Here is an 18,068-nt window from a genome sequence, read left to right on the forward strand (position 1 = left end):
ATGACCTAGAAATACAGGGATGGAACAACGCTTCAGGAAGATCAACATCCTCTGACAGTAAGCAAAGCCAGAAGTCTGGGAAAGGGTGCAAGATACGGGAAACAAATACTGATGTCTACTACTGTTCAGGCCTCCAAACATTTTTGAGTTGAGGGCATCCTGAGCCAAACAGGGTATCTGTGTATTTGGTGACTTGCCACAAATTTCTTTCCTGAATACTACTCAAAATTTCTGCTTTAGCCCACAGCATCTACAGTGTCATTTAGCAAGAGAGTCCACTGGTGTTCTACTGTTTGCATCAAGATTTTTTTTTTTTTGTTACAGCTCCCACTTGTGACTATTTTCTCTTTCCTGCATCACTGAAACAGAGACCTTTGTTACAAACATGGTAAACATTATGCATTAGTCATATCATTCACATGAGCTGGCAGTGTGCGCTTGCAGCCCAGAAAGCCAACTGTATCCTGGGCTGCATCAAAAGGAGCGTGACCAGCAGGTCGAAGGAGGTGATCCTGCCCCTCTACTCTGCTCTTGTGAGACCTCACCTGGAGTATTGTGTGCAGTTCTGGTGTCCTCAACATAAAAAGGACATGGAACTGTTGGAACAAGTCCAGAGAAGGGCCACGAGGATGATCAGGGGACTGGAGCACCTCCCGTATGAAGACAGGCTGAGAAAGTTGGGGCTGTTCAGCCTGGAGAAGAGAAGGCTGTGTGGAGACCTCATAGCAGCCTTCCAGTATCTGAAGGGGGCCTATAGGGATGCTGGAGAGGGACTCTTCATTAGAGAGTGTAGTGACAGGACAAGGGGTAATGGGTTCAAACTTAAACAGGGGAAGTTTAGATTGGATATAAGAAGGAAATTCTTTCCTGTTAGGGTGGTGAGGCACTGGAATAGGTAGCCCAGGGAGGTTGTGAATGCTCCATCCCTGGCAGTGTTCAAGACCAGGTTGGATGAGGCCTTGGGTGATACTATTTAGCGTAAGGTGTCCCTGCCCACAGCAGGGGGGTTGGAACTGGATGATCTTAAGGTCCTTTCCAACCCTAATGATTCTCTGATTCTATGATTCCCAGGCTGAAGTGCCCTTCTGTATTTTGTTGGCTGTTGTCCAAAACCCATTTGATTGTTGTTACTAGCTGCCAGCTTTACTGTCTTGGCTAACTCTCCATCATCAGCATTGCTTCTTACGCCATCACTTACCTTTTTCTTTCTGTCATTTGCAAATACGTTCAAGAGCCAAGTCCAAGCACAGCTCTCTTCAGCATTCAGCTGGCATTCTCTCTTCATAGCAAAAGCTATTTACCCCAGCCGTTCTGTATCTTCTGACCATTTGATGTCCAGATGGTCCATGTGAGATCCTCTTTCTTCGCCTGTGCCTACTTGGTTTCATTTGAGGCTATTGCAAGGAATTCCAACAAAGATTTCTAGGACTTGCTGACCTGCCAAATAACACTCTGTGGCTGGTAAGGCAAGACTCCTTCATAAAAGCCGTATCAACTTTTCCAAAGCATGGCAGCTTTATCCACATGGTTGCTAATTCTAATTCCGTACTCATTAGCTGGTATTTCAAACATCCCACATTCCAACACACTGGTACCTCATTTTTCTGCTGAAGACAAACTGCTAAGCAAATACATGAGGAATTCAATTTTTTTTTTTTTTTGAAAATGATTAATGGTTACATGTAATTTTTTATAAGCAGGCAAAAATGCATTAATGATTTAGAGAAAATGCACATCTTTATTTCCTGCTATTTCAAGTACTTGCAAAAAGCACATCAGTCTTCTGAAGGGAATCATCTAAAAATTAGATGCTTATCTGTAATCTCTGTGGAACACATTAGTCCTATTTATTTAGGGAAACACCATAAAGTTTGCTTTTCTATCTTTTGTCAAACAGTTTAAGACTGAAAGTGAGAAGTTAGCCTTTAACTTCAGTTTCAGCTCTAGGAATATCGATTTCTTTGGCCTCCTGACTATCTTTCCATTGCTGCTGACTGCATGCTAGAATTCCTGCAGATAAGGAACCTCTGGCATGATGTCCTTGACATTGGACTGCAAATCCTGACTGCTTGGGAGGGGGCTGGGGAGAAGGCTGAAAGGCTTGTCCTTTGCCAGAGGCAGCTAGCACAAGCCTCAATATTTTGCTGTGTATTTCACCACAGGGAGTTGTTTTTCAGCTTGATTTCCTACAGAAACAAACTGTAGGTGAGTGTGTTATCTTGTCTGCCCGTGCATGAATGTGTAATTTCATAATTAGGCAGTGTTTAAAATCCCCAACACATCAGACAAAACATTCCATCAATATGGTCAATTCACAAAGTGCTGAAACTGAGAACAGCCTCTTTCCAAAGAAAGGGTACCTGGTCCTATTAATGGAGTACATATTTCAAGTTTATACCTACAGAGTGCTTTCTTTCTCTAAAAAATGTCTTTGAAAGAGGTGGAGCTATAGGAAGTAGTCCTAAACAACGCAACTGGAAAACTGGATTGCAGCTTATTTTTTCATTTTGTATTGGGTTATTTTAAGCTAATATTTTAACATTTCAACATTTCATGAGAAGGTAAAATTTTGTGTTGCGTATTAAGATGCTTTTAGAAGTGAAAGCAGTAGCCCAGAGATAATGACACCACATGTCAGGGAGTATTTTCCATTAAAACATTCATCATAGTAAACTGGCTTTTTACTTCTGGTTTCATTTTTAGTGTTAAAGCAGCTAAAGACCAAAGTGACTGTAATAAAGTGTTTGTGAACACACAGAGGTTCTGAGGTCATTATAGGAGAACCATAAGAAATTATTACAGATTTAAGCAAGACTGCTTGGATCTTGTCAACTATCATTCATGCATACGATTGTTTAAACAAAGAGTTAAACAAGTTTTCTTTTTCAAAACTTTATTAGGTAGACGTTACTAGATGACATTGTAAAACCCCCTGTGTGCAAGTGAACAAACTCTACAACATACATCTTCCCACAATTCCTTAAATCCACCTCCCTACCACACACCCCCACACCCCCCATTTCTGAATATTGATTCCAAGACAGGTGGAGTGCATTAAAATGCTACTTTACATTCTTCCATTTCATCATGGGGAAGCACTTTTTCAGTTTGTTGCTAACAGGGGCGTGGGATATCAATGTGAAAGGAATGCCTTTAAAGGGAATGAAGTACCCTAAATTTTGACTTAGGAACTTAACTCTGAATACAGACACCAGATTCATCGCAGGGTCTTTTAAATTAAACTGCCTACCGTGACTGTGATTGTATTTAGCAAAGTGAAGCAGTACAGAGACGTATCTACTGCTGAATACTAGTGAGGTAACATTTTGAAAATAAAACTGTTAAAAAATTCACTTACTTTCAAAAGGTCCTGTCCAGCAGGACAAACATTGGCAGAACACCTTCCCTTTTATCCATGCATGTACATGTGCATATACAACCTGTGTCTACTACAGCTTTTTAAAGAACAGGATTTCAGTTATACATTCATCAGGACAAGTTTAAAAATCAGACATTACTGTGTTAGATTGAACACAAGACTTCAGTGAACCATCTCTAGACCTCCTAAATTAAAAGGCACTCTGAGGAGGGTAGCAAGAAATAATCCATATGAAACACTGACACAAAGTAAAGCAGACGCAACGGTAGCACACTCAACAGTAATTATTGGTATACAACTAAAATACCAACTTGAAGATGGATTATTTGTAAAATATTGCCCAAGACTACCAAATATTTTCATCAAGTTATTACAGCATGAAGACCACTGTTGCAAATCTATGCAACAAAAATGTAGTTATCAGCTAAGTGCAGAAGAAAGATAATGGAAAATCCTTATCAGCAATTTGGCTGTGTGCCTGATGGTTGCAAGAAAAAGTTCATTTAAAGGAAAGAACTTTAAAATAAATAGTAACTCGTAAGACTGAAAAAGCATTTTGACACATGGTGCCTCCTATTCAGTGGGTTATAGAATGACTTAATGCCTAAAAATAATACTGAGCTAGAAGTTATTAAGGTATCTGTAAGTGATAATTCAATTATTTTATTGCAGTATGGCTCTAAATCAAACTCCCTAAACCTTCAGATATGCAAGCTGAATCCTGATAAAACACTTGTGTGTGATGCTTCACAAAGAACACTTCAAGTTATATTACCATTTAAGAACTGGGGTGGGGGTGGAAGGAAGCCTACAGTTCTGAAATTTCAGGAGAAGAAAAGGTTCAGAGAGACCCTTATCTTCATTTCTCCCCCCCTTTCTTCTTTTCTTCCTTCACAAATTCTTAGTGGAAGAAACTGAACATAGTAAAACCATTTTGTGATCATGAATCTGCAGGAAATAAGACCTTCTAAGCACCAGTTTTGCTCTTACCCCCCCCCCCCTTATTAATTCCATTTCCTTCTGACAGTTTTATAACACCTTTTTTTAAGATAATTTCTACCAGAAGTTCATATAATTCAAGATAATTTTAGAGAAGCAGCTTATTCTTGGCACCTGACTTCCAATACATGGACAAAAGTGGGAGCAATGTTAGTAAGAAAAGAAACAGATCCTTTAGAAAATCTAGATCATGAAAGGTGAAATTCCAGAGTCTTCTGGGAAAGGAAGTAATCCTAGAAGATACCCTACAGAATCTATTATGAGGCAACTTGAAGACAGTAAAACAAATGCTACTTCTTCAGACCACACCTCCCATCACACATTGATCCCAGAGCCGCTCCACCAAGACTGTTTGATGGTTTAGTCCATGCAGATACCCACCCCAGAGGAATTACCAACTTAAATTAACAGCATGTGTTAGTTCAAGTTGGATGCCACTGAAATGCTGTTTAACTGCTCTGAGTCTCAGCCTAGTGCACCTCCGTGCACCAAGCTCCTCAGTGCTTCTACCTTCATGAATTAGCGCTGACAGAGCCCATTTAAGCCCTGGAGTTTGAAGGTACACGTACCACAGGTTGTGGACTAATCTAACTTCAGTTGAATTCTCTTCTCCAAAAAGTTGCATTTCCTCAAGTGGTTGAAAATTCCTAGCTAGTTATGCTGGAAGACCAAACTCATCCTGACAATGTAAGATGCATTTCTGCAGAAGTCTGAAAGGAAATGGAGGGGTGGAGGGAAGAGTGAACAGCAAGTTAAAAACACAGAAATGAGATCAAGGTCATCAGAGTTAAAACAGGCATGCTGGATTACTTTTATAAATCATAAAAAAAGATAACTTCTACCCTAATACTTTTCAACTTTCTGGACAAACCAGTGTTGGTTACTTTGGCTTAACAGGTCTGTCTGTAAGAGTCCACAGAACTGGCATTCCCATATTGCTCTATGGAGGGGAGCAAACACTCTTCATTTGTTTCAAGCAGTAAGGCACACATTTAAAATTCCTCATTATAGAAAACACACTGAATACTGGAATTCAAGCACTAATTACATGGGTATTGCCTACCTCCAGTTACAACTTCTTAGTCATCAAGTAAACATACTACAGAAAGTTCTGATCACTGATGCATCTAGTGTGTATATAGCCCAAATGTGGAGTTAGAAATTGCTTTCTTAATGAATCTACAGTGTTTTGGCCAGCACTCTAATTGTGCCAGAAGCCTGTACACTAAAACGGATGTAATCTATCACCTCACTAGCCTCATCTCCTGCTATTCAAATTAACCAGATTCTAAAGGAATACTTCGCCATAAAATATATAAAAGGAATGGGGGCAGAGGAACATTTCTCATTGAACTGTCATGGAATTAAGATAAAGTCCAGCTTGGACAATCCCCTCAAATATCATGTTTCCTTTTTTTCAGCACCTATTATCCTCATCTCTACCATAGTCACATGAATTAACAAATACCTTAAAAAGTTATTTGGACTCAGACATGTAACAAAGGTGACTGTGCTTTTAATTACATTTTTAAAAAAAGCAAAATTAAAACCCCTGAAGAAAAACAGATTTCAGCATTTTGCATTCAAGTAATTTCAATACAACAGAATCAATCTTTTGCTGGTATAGCTCAGCAGAGCATTACTGGAACTTGTTATGAGATCACATTTTCCAGGTCCAATTTCATCTTTAGTCATTTTCACAAGTCAGTTTCAAATTACAAAATGTGGAAGGAAAAGGAGAGCATTAGAAATAAAGTGTATAACAAATGGAAATATGGTAAACATTTTATTACAAGATGGTAAACACAGTGAAATGTAGATCTACTCCTGCCCTTGAAAGTTGTGGACATGAAGCAGCAGAATGTAAATTGGTATGAAGAAGTCTTATTAAGAGTGCTTTTTTTTTTATGCGAAATATAGTCCATGACTAAATACTGAATCCATCTGCTTATCCGGAACTTGCATAAGGCATGGAAATATTTCTTGACTGCATCAGCACTTTTACAGGGCAGGTTTAAAACATCTGAACAGCTTGTCTGGATTCTGTAAGTAGATTTTCCTTCTAAAAATGAGGTAAATGTGGCATTGTATTAGTAACATCATGCTCAGCGACAGTGGATTAAAACTTCAACAATACTGTTTTCAGAATGACAAGTTTTCAACACTGAATGGGGTCAGCATGTGTTTCACCAGGTATGTGCAAAATCCATGTTTATGCTAAAAACATCAATTTTTTTTGACACAGTAAGTTCTTCCTTTTCTGACTTTGATCCATTCAAAACCCTTCAGGCTAGGCTGGTTTGTTTTTTTTTTTTGTTTTTTTTTTTTTGTGTTTTTTTTTTTTTTTAAGTTATGATTGGCCAAAAAAGCTCCAAAAGATTTTCTTCTGCACAGTGAGTTTTTTAAATAAGCTAACTGCTATTATTACTGCTCTATTACTGTTTTTTAAACAGATGTATTTATAAACAGCTGGAATTATGCTTCAAAATTTATGTTATCTATTTTTATTAAGGATTACATAATTAAAGCTTGCTACACATTTTTATCTTTGAAATCAAAGCATGCACTCCAAGATCAGTTTTGATTTCCCTACCTCATGGTATTTCACTGTCAGCCTAAGAGGACCATCAGCAATTAATTGCCTAATGTGAACATTCCATTCCTTACTGGAGAGAGAACATATAGACCCTGAGACCTTATGCACAGAGAGATAAGGAAGAACCAGCCAGGAAGCAACAGTATGTAACTGCAATAAGGTGCATTTGTTAGTTTTATTAACAAAAAAGTTTGGGGATGTTGTGTTATAGCTTCAGTAGTACTCAAGTGAAAATACTTCTAGTTTTGCAGTTGAACCAAGGTGCAGCTGTTTTTTCGTGTAACAGTAGCAAAATTAGCCATCAAATATATCAGCAAGGTAACTTTTTGGATGTGCCCTCTTTTTCAAGTTTATATGTTAAGTCCAAAACATACTGAAGAGCTATAATTCCAATTCTTGCACCATGTTAGTATCTGTTACATGAATAAAGAATTTTCAGGTATGTTATTTAACACTGTCTGTGGATGTTGTTTCTAACTTTACTAGTGACTTGAAGCATTAAGAAGGTCTCTATGACATTAAAAGCTAGTACTCCTTCCCCTGACAATCTGCTTTAGTAAGAATCTCATTTGGAAATTCTTCACTACTCCCTGCCCTCTCTAGAAATAGCATCACTCTGCGAGTGAGAGGACCAGCCCCATAGTAATTGGCACTTCCTCAGAAGCAAACCAGATTTTCAAGTTGCTGCACAATGGCTTCAACACATTTCCAGATATTTTTATTGAAGTGTTTGTGACCAAACTCCACACTAGCATAAAAAAAAAAAAAAAAAAAAAAAAGAGTACAACTTCCCTGGTTTAAACAGGGCTATGACAGATGTCAGGAATGAAGCTGACTCGCTGGCAACTATAAGGCTGCAAAATTAAAAGAAACCAAGAAATTCTCTCTCCCACAGCTTCCTCAGGTAGGATTCTTTCCATCAGCAAAATCTGAACTCTAATATGAACTATAAAAATAAATCCATGGTTCTCATCCACAGCTCAGACCTACACAACAATCATCCCAAGAATTATAAATGATACCAAGTTTGCTCAAGAAACAAACCACCACAACCAATTAATAATAATAAAAGAGTCTGCATGGAAAACTATTTGGCCATTGAATATTACACAATTTCTCATATTTAACTGGCAAGAGAAACCATTCAATCACTGGAGAATTTGTATGCTCTAACAGAATTACTGCCCTACCTACACATCACACAAGCTATGGCAGTCTTTGGAAGAGCAGAAAGCCCCATGGCTAAAAGGAATACCAGATGGTGATCCCAAACACTTTCTTGTTTAATTGGCAATAGTCCCTGCAAATTAATATTTTTAATAAAGTAAAACTTCACACTGATCAAACTTTCAGAACCAATAAACAGATGTAAATGAAAAAGCATCTAACATACCAGGAAGAGTTACTAAGTCAGCATCACTAACACTAAAGCAATACAAAATCTTATTTACACATTTGCACTGCCCCAAAGGAAGATAATGGATCACTCAAAGTGACTGTGTTTAATTGACATTTGAAAAATATTAATATGTTATTTATTACAGAGGTGGTGAGAAATGAAGACTGTTTCGCATGGATCTAGAACAGATGGGTCAGATACAGCATAAGGCTACTCAGAACTGCACTTCTGCCTCTCGCTTGTATTCTCACTGTCTAATAGGCTGACATGAGGAAAAGCACAATTATTTTCCAGTCACAAGCTCCTGGATAAGCTCTGCAAATATACCTAACTATGCTCCAAGATGCCACAGCAGTCAGAATCACCCTGCTACTGACATGGCTGAGCAGCCCTGAAATCTGACCCAATTAGTTAAATACAACCAATTACTATTAGTGACGAAAGGGAAAGCAGTCCCCTCCTGCACAGGCAGGACAGAACACACATGGCATGGTGCTGCAAGGAGGGCACCAGCTCCAACCGCATGCATGAAAGGAGACTCAAGAGCATGTGTAGAGCCTTTTCCAGGCAAGCTTGAAACAGAATGCTAGGTAGAATGGATTTAAGCATTTCCTAGTTCAAATACAGATATCAGTGAGCAACAACTTTGCATATGGATAAACAATCTTAAATATTAAACGTGATGAAAGCAAACCTGATGATGAGTGATGATCAGCATACAGTAGTGTGAAATCTGCCTTCGCAGGTTATTTCAGCTGCCTGATGAAGTTTTCTGCTAATAAAGATGGAGTAGGACAGTCTGACGGTTTCTTTAGAGGACAGTTACAAAAAAACCCAAACACACTTACATAATAAAAATGTTCTTGAATTTCCTTTCAATTAAATTCATTCCATTTCTTTCAAACTGATAATTCTTGTAAAACAAATGACATGCCTTTGATGCATGTAGGATTTGATACAGGATATGAGAAAAAGCTAGCATTTTATTGAATGAAGTTTTGTATTAAACTACTATTTCAGTTGCTTTTGTTACTTAATGGAAAATTGTATTTATGTACTATTCAAATGGGAATATTTTAATAGGAATGGAAAAAGACTTCCATATTCCTACTCTGACTGCCTCTTGAAATACTTTCCTATTCTACAGAAAAGCAAAAGCAAGTATTATTGTCATTCCTATTATTTTTTCTACTGACAGAGGAAGATTAGACTCTCTCGTCTTTCAAGGTCAAAGATGCCTCTTTTTGCTACGTGTAAAAAATGACGAACCATTTCCCTTTGATTTAATCTGTATGGATAAAATAAAAATGGCCTAGATGAAATGATAATGTAGGAGCAGAGATGAGTGTTCCTTTCCTCCCCCCACAATGACATGCTTTCTGAATATAAATAAGTGCAGATCTAATATGTTCCCTTTAATGCACTTTATTCTCACATCTTAATTTCAAATCTTTCTGAAGTCCCATCAGAAACTGAAAATGGCAAACAAAGCCAGTGAAAACAGCTATAAAAACTGTAAGAATATCTCACATATTTATAAAGAACCAAGAAAAGAAAAGAAATTAACCCACTGTACAGTTAATTACAGATAATCTCAAGTACGAAAGTATTCTCATGTGGAATAGTTTGACACCGTATTACATACTGCATTGCAAACCCAAATCTGTCTATATATATCTCACTCTGAGGTTTGAAGGTTTTTCTAAATAATACAAAAATATCTTCATTATTTGACATTTAAAGAGAGGATTAAAAATCCCTGAGTAAGCCAAAGACAACTGATATGTATAGCCTCAGAAAACACACTCAAACCAAGACTTTTAAGGCAGCTTCCAACCTCAGACAGAACACAAACAGAAAAACTGACATGTCACAGAAGAAGAAATCTAATTAATGAGTAGATATGCATTGACAATATGCTTTGAACTTTACTTCTAAATGTCATTGCTTTCCTGCTTAATTTGCACATTTTAAAAAGATACTACTTCTACTGTTAGGACAACAGAGTCAACATGCCCTTAAATTCAAAAGGAAATACTAAGTACTTGTTGACTGTGCTTGCATGCACTGTTTCAACAAGAAAAAAACCCCAAGAAAACAAAACCAGAAGCTGACAGAAAACAAGCATACTAGCCAGCTACGGTAAGCTGATATTTGTGTTTCCAGGTAAACAAGATACATTGGTTTCTTCCACTGAGGCTTTGAAGTCAAGGTGAGTATCTTGTAACAGTATTATGTTGGCGGGGCCGAATACTATTTGCTTAAAAATTACAACTAAATTCAGATTTAATAACAATTTTCAAAGAAAGTGGTGCAAAGTACATCCTCTCAAATGATACGCTATTTGCAGACCTAGGTTCTGAAGTCTGTAAATTCTTTAGGACATTGACATCTCCCTGCTTCCCCCTCTCACTATTTATATACACGTGTAACTTCAAACACACACACTGAAAAAAAAGTACCTTCACAGTACAGATCCAATCTTCTTTAAGACCAGCTTGTATTTTTAAAGTAGATACTTCCTTTATTATTTCAGTGTTCTGCTTACATAAATTTATCTTCTATTTTTAAATTATATTTGTATGATAAATTTGGATTTTAACCAAAAGTGAAAAAAATCTCAGTAGACAATTCCTAACGTTGAATTACATTGCTCTTGTGGTTTTGCACTGAGAAAGAGGTCTGGCAGCAAACAGCAGCACTCTGAAGTTAGGAAAAAAGAGCAAGGATAACTATTCTCTTCAGATCTGTAACGTGCCAGGAAGAGAAACACTGGAAGCAGAGAATAAGGACAAAATGGTCTCCTCAGAATTAATGACCACTCCCCTTACCCAAAATTCACAGATTTTCCTCATGAGACATCAAAGGATACTCTAAGCCTTATGTAGCCTACTTAAACAAACAAAACATGCTATTTAGGTTATAAAGTTTCACCGTCAATCTTCACACAACTAGTGTGCAGCATGTGTACTATATGCCAAGTCAGAATAGAAGAGCAGGTTTCCACCTTCCCTGCAAACATGTTTCAGGGATATCTGGGACAGAACAGGCCAGCGACACTTCCTCTTATCTAAATCCCTCAAATTTTGTTCTGTACTGGAAGGATTTCAGAATGCAATACTCTTCTAACAAATCTGTCACACACCTCACAGTCAATATTAAGACTGCCATAAACACTGACTTGAACCCAATCAGTATATTTGTAAGTATAATGGACCTTCAATACTAAGGATTATTTTGCTCTGAGGCACTGCAGTTTGGCGGTGGCAATCTACACTATTGCCTAGGACTTGGAAGATAAACCAGCTGTTGTGCTCTGGCATGTGACGGGGTTTTGGTATGCTGAACAGAATGCTGTGTGATGGAAGTTATTTACAGAAGTAGTTTTTAATACCAAAAGTAGTATGCTCAGTATACAGTAAGAGTCCAAACACTTCTAAGCATTTCCCCCTTAAAGGCTGACACTGAAGTTAAACGGAGCACGTTAGCAGTTAAACACTTTCTTCACAGGCCAAATCGGTAGAAGTTGTGGCTACAAGAGAGACTTTGATTGTCTAGTTCAGAAACTTAGGCTCAAAAAAACCCTCCAAAGTAATAACAAAAAAAAAAACCAACAAAAACAAACAAACAAACAAACAAAAAAACAAAAAACAAACCCAAACCCCAAAACATTTAAAAAGCAGCAGTCAGGGGGCTCATCTTGTTCGGAGTGCACCAGAACAAAGAGGCTTTCTGGTCTGCAGTAGTGTTTTTATCTGAGGGAAGACAGCAGGAGATCCCCCATTCTTCTTCCAGGGCTGTTGTTCTGATGCTGTTAACCAGCACTGTATTGCTCTGTTGCACAAAGCGTGTATAGCCCTTGAAGGACCAGCTCAGTTGAGTAAGGTCCATCCTTACCAGGGCATACCTGTCCGTGACCTTTTCCTCTGCTTTTTACAAAGGCAATAGACAGGAAACACAAATAAACCTGCCAAAACAAGAAAAGAAGAAAAACATAATTAAATGCAATCCTTTATGCATGCATCGTGTTCTTTCAATGTACACATTCAGATGCAACTTTCCATGTCTCAGAAGAATTTGGACAAACCGAAACACTAGCCTGCAACAGTTTCTTCAGTAATGAGTTAAGTTACACTTTGCTTACTTTACAACAAACTCCCGCTAACCCTACTCCCATCTCTGCCAAACTTAACTCCTGAACCATGCTGGTTTGTGCAAGATACAAACTTAAAACTTTTAAAAGCGCTTTGGGAATTCTTTGATCTAAATCCAAGGCTGACTTAACTGAACTAGTTTTCAGCCAGTTTCATTGGCCATAGAGGCAGCATGTTATAGCTTTACTTTTTTTGCCCCTTTAAATAATATTTATTTTTATAAGCATCTATTGTGAAGTAATACCAAATGTTTATCCTTGCCTGGGCAAGGAACTGTTTATTCTTAAAAGTCTTTTGGGAGAAAGGAAGCTGTAAAAGGAAAAATAAATACATAAATCAGACTTACTCAAGTGCAAAATAGTGTCATAAGAGGGACTCTCTTAAGTTCAAATGAGAAGCACTTCACCATTTCTCTTGCCATCAGCTGACTGAAACGGTGAAAGACTTCCTTTTCAGACACCTCTACAGTAACAACATATGACAAAAGGCTACTACAGTAACTAGGGTCCTTCCTTTGCTCAACAGCCTTGTAAATGGTGTAAAATGGTTGTCAGCTATGATGCTGACATTACTTTAACAGTTGTGTTAACAACAAAATTGCTGTAATTACCTCAAAACCAAATCTTTCCTATAAATAATTGATGTCTTTTGTTCTTGATCATATCTTATCCAGTCATGCCTAGAATGGGACTTTAATGGCACACTGGGTATTACTGCAATTATTGCTATTGTATTACTGCAAAGCCCTCTTAATTTTTAACATAAGCAAATGAGTGTTTTTCTCCCAGTATAGATTATACCAGACTGCTGAACAAAATAAGCTTTACCAGCATTAAGAAGTTTTTACTACCTATACTTTTGGCAATAAAATGCCACTAAAAAGAATAAATATTTAAGACAGATACCTATCTATCTGTATCTTTATAGAGGTATCTCTCTTCAGTGAGTCCAACACAATATTAATACAGGAAGGAGATGTGTATTCTTAGCCTAAATACTGAAATTAATATCAATATTCCTTATTTGGCTATATGTAGTCCACAAAAGCTGTAGTAATATTTGGGTTATATGCTGTTTGGTTATGCACAATCTTATTAATGTAACTGTCCTGGTATATTTTGGCTTTACTGTATCAAAATAAAAGGTGCCCAGGCCTGAGGCATCACAATCACAAATTTTAAATGGAGTAAGTAGTTTGGTGAAGAGTGGTAAAGCAGCTAGATCCCTCATTAACATTATTATTGCCAACACAAATAGTGGAAATGCAATTACATGTACAAAATTATATGTTTATCGTTATGGCTTTTTTAACTTCTGTGGAAGACTTCAGCTAAGCCAGGCAAAGAGCTAGAATAACTACATCCACATTAATGCAACCACATTAACAGAGCTTTGATACTATATGAGTTCACAGTACCTTTTATTTTTTTGTGATGGAATTCAATTTAGCAGCCTATGCACTGAATCAGATTTTGATTCATTTCAATTTGCTGCCTTATTGTTGTTGCTGTAATCTTCAAGCTGGAGGGCTCTGGGGACTATGCCTAGTGCCCCAAATATCGTATCATGCACATGACCAAGACCTTAGAATTGTGGTTCACTAGGGTGATTAAGGGGAGGGTTCAAGTCAGCGAGTACCCAAGGCTGCGTTTAAATTATTCTGGCCTTTTCACTTGTTTAGCTATACTAGTTAAAAGATTTTAGTTCAGAAAACCAAATAACTGGGGAAAAAAAGATAATACAGCTAGTAGGCATAAAATGCAAGTAAGAAAAAAGATTCTAAAGACAAAGTTTTTAGAAAAAATGTCATGTGCTTTATACTAAAACATAATCTGTAAAATTTGTACCTTGTGTCAATCTCTGAGATTAAAGTACTGAGATGTCAGAGAGAAAATCAGAATTAGACTTGTTCACATATGTAGCTCTTACCTATTACAACAGCTATGGCTCCCAATGCCAGTCCCAGAACCAGTATTAGGGGAGTAATGAGCAGTTTTCCAGCTGAAATGCAAAATTCATTGAATAATTCAAAGTAGGCATTTTATTTTTCCCTTTCTAATCATCCATAAATATTTCAATCTCAGACTCCCAAAAGTAGGTTTGGTTTTTGATACTTTATTAGGATTCTTATTTGTAAATTCATCCTACAAACCCAGCTAAGAGCTACCACTCCTCAGCCAGCTCCCTGCACGCATTTCTCTCTGGCCTCTTCACCCTCCATAACAATCCAAGCACAGCTCATTTTGTACATTCACAGCTTGCATTTACTTCTCTTTCCATTCTGAAATCCCTCAGGCATTGACAGGAACTTGATAGCTACAGAGCTACTATCTTTTGGCTTCTCCGGAATCCTTCTGCACAACAACCACCCTGGAAAGATGCCAACCAAACCAGCATCTTGGAGAATTTAGGTTAGCTCAAGGTGATGAGACCATCACCTCTAAATATGCTTCTGCTCACTTTAAAATGCTACGGTGAGGTCCTCACATATAGTTCTGATTTAGGCTTAAATCCACAGCCAAGTCTATTTTGGATCAACATTTGAAAGGGTATGATGCTGCTCTTACATGAGTAAGTTGGTGAGGTTGTGCAGGACGCTGGCTAGTATACGACTAAGAGCAAATAAAGAATGCTCATATTCTTTATTTCTGGTGAGCTCGTGATCTGTAGAAATGCATGGAGAGAAGGCAAGGCTCCTCCTGAAACACTGAAGTTGAAACTGAACTTTGAGTCCAAGTTATCTTTCCCAAGTTGCATGCTTTGAACAGAACAGCAGTGTCTCCCAGGCTGTGTTGGCTGAGTGGCTGGATCAAAGACATCACTTGTCTCAGCTCTTTGAAAATGCAGCAGGGCAGGCATTTTTACTGATACACTAGCAGTCTGATCAAGCCTTTGAAATGAAGCAGCTCTCTTAAGTTATACATGCATTTGAAAGGTCACCTCTAAGAAGAGAGGAAAAGCAAGTTTTTATACCTCTCCCTTCCCTCCCCTCCCTTAAGTCACTTGTATCAGATTGCACTGAAAGGATTACCTCATTCAGTAATGATGTAAACCCCTCCATAACCTGAGCCACTAATTTGGGCAGTCTGAGGGAAAAATGAGATATTTTGGAAAAAATTACAACATTTTAAGGTAAAAGGTCCTTTTCATGGTCTGTTTTGATAGCTTTTATATTTCATAGAAGTGTTGTGGGTGGAAAGCATTAATTCCTAGAAGAAAAATATCAGCAAATGTTATTGGTATTACTCTAGTTGCTAGGCATCATAATGGTGGACCTGCCTGGGACTCCACTGTGCTGCGTGCTATACACACAGAAGTTGTCCAAGCAAAACAGTCAAGTATAGACAGGAGAAGGAATGTAGCGTGATGGAAAACCTTGAGAAAACTCCAAAAATGAGCAATTAAAAACATTACCAAAGCCTTTAACTATTTCAAAGTAAACTTTATAAAAAAATTATTTTAAGGTATGAACTCTCTATCAATAACCACATAATTAGAATGTTGGAAAATTATGATGTTTAGTACCAAAATTACAAAAATATTAAAGCACTAAACTGGCGGTTAAGTACACAGAAATAAAGCCTGCAGAAAGAGCTAAACTAGCTTTTGAGTGGAGTAATTTCTTTGCAGAGACAAAGAATGGTTCCTAAACTAATGCAGTTTAAGGACTTGTTTACTTACATAAACTTAGTTTCATAAACTAACTCAGAGATAAAGCATAAGTGAGTGCCTTTTTCCTTCTGCCTTGTGTATATGAAGTTACAAGTATTGAGTAGTTCCAAGACTGTACAGGATAAAATGACTTTTAATTGTCATGGGACAGTATCTTCTTTTGGTTATCAATGCATTCTTTCTAAAGGTTAAATTTTAAAAACAAAACAAAATACTTTTCTCCTTATATATCTTACATTTAAATCCTTTATCTCTCTTTGGCTTTGTAAACTAAAATTAAGAGCAAGTTAACAAAAGGTGAACAAGACTTGCACAAATTACAATTAATTGCTGGTGTCTCAGAGGGGCTGCATTACTTGTGATATAGAAGATGACGTTTTTCTGCAAAATGAGAAAGTATTTAAAGAAACACGAAGGAATATTTTTCTCTTGCATAACCCTGGGTTTGGTTGCGCATTTTAAGGTAATATATACAAACATCCATAAATCCCTAGAGAATCCTTTGCCAGGTGAAAAAAATTAGTAATTTTCTAAAACAATTTTATAATTTGCATATGATAAAGTTCTGATTTTCAAGTCCAAATATAATTTTATGTTTAAGAAATAGAGCCACTGAAACTACCTATTTGTACATCAAACTAGTCATATCTATGTTAAGTTCTAACACAAGTTTGCATCCATTTTTAGAGTCCTATCGAGTACCTATAGGCGACTTCAAGTACATTTAAGACAACTGAACATGTTTCTCCTTTCTGTGCTAACTCCAGTTATAAGAAAACATTCTGCCTTCAACAGTTTAGCCAAATAATTACTATGAGAATGGAATCTCTACATCTGCTGCAACTGAAGGATAAAAGGAATTTCACCTTATTGTACTGGTCAAAGGACAAAGCTTCTCTAAAAAAAAAAAATATGCTTGCTAAAGAAGAGAGCGAAATGTCATCAAATTCAGTGACCTTCTGCTCCCAGGCTTTCTTCTTCTCACTGTTATGTCCATTACCTTTACAAAAAACACTGATTTATGAAGAAAAGTATGTTTAAAAATTTATGCTGCCACAAATGCTTTTCTCTTATTTTTATTACAGAACAGTTTGTGACTGTAGGCACAACTCCTTGCTTCTCAACAGAAACTATGATAGCATGCCAGCCTGCCATGAAGTGTTCTTTCCTTTCTACATGCCCCACTCACCCAGATTTGATAGAAACAAGCCAAAAACCCTTTCCTGCACAAGGCTACAAAATCACTACGTTTACTTAAGCATTTATTCTCCATAGCAAGAAAGTAATAAGAGTCACAGAAGAAAATGTGTAGCAACACCTCACCAGTCTCCCACTGACAGCCAAGATAATGTTCTCTGAATTTCCACTACTTAGCTAACTAGCAGAGGGATTTTACTACAAGACATCCAACCTTTATTTCTTGCTACATGTTACTAAAATTTAAAGATGCTTTTGATGGCCTCTCTGCTACTATCTCCTCCTTCTAATGTCTTTCACTGAGTCTGAGAATGGAAACAAAATCCAGGCTTGTACAGTGACACCTTCTACTGAGAATGCTCCCCTCCTGCCTTATAAAGCCTTAACATATTTACATTTATGGTTGCAGCTAACAGGACACCTCTGAGCCTAGGTGTGATCCCTAACTGGAATTAAACACTTCTGGGTTTTCAACTTGATCTTAAATGATTAAGACTAGGAAGCTCCAGTTCAAAACAAACAAAAAAATAATAATACTAAAAATAATCAAAGACCACCACAAAGAATCTGATGGAGGGTCTATAAAACAAAGATACCACACAACACATACTGAAATCCTACAGCCCTTACCAAAGATGATGTGGAAGCCAAAACTTAAGAACTGTATAAATT

General features: G+C 37.3%; 1 protein-coding gene across 2 annotated transcripts in view; it reads right to left on the reverse strand.

Annotated features, from left to right (window-relative positions):
• Positions 1 to 6,151: 6,151 nt before the first annotated feature.
• The window catches only part of RNF217 (ring finger protein 217), a 60,725-nt gene continuing 48,808 nt past the window's right edge, over positions 6,152 to 18,068 (reverse strand). For both annotated transcript variants that reach the window (XM_062632393.1, XM_062632392.1), the window contains exons 5-6: positions 14,457 to 14,528; positions 6,152 to 12,340 (exon numbers count right to left, since the gene is read on the reverse strand). In XM_062632393.1, the coding sequence (XP_062488377.1) occupies positions 12,267 to 12,340; positions 14,457 to 14,528 (146 nt within the window). In that variant the 3' untranslated portion in view covers positions 6,152 to 12,266. The remainder of the gene's footprint in view (positions 12,341 to 14,456; positions 14,529 to 18,068) is intronic.

Source organism: Pezoporus occidentalis, unplaced genomic scaffold, assembly GCF_034315485.1.
Source record: "Pezoporus occidentalis ecotype Australia unplaced genomic scaffold, CSIRO_AGI_Poc_V1 ctg39, whole genome shotgun sequence".
NCBI classification, from domain to species: domain Eukaryota; kingdom Metazoa; phylum Chordata; class Aves; order Psittaciformes; family Psittacidae; genus Pezoporus; species Pezoporus occidentalis.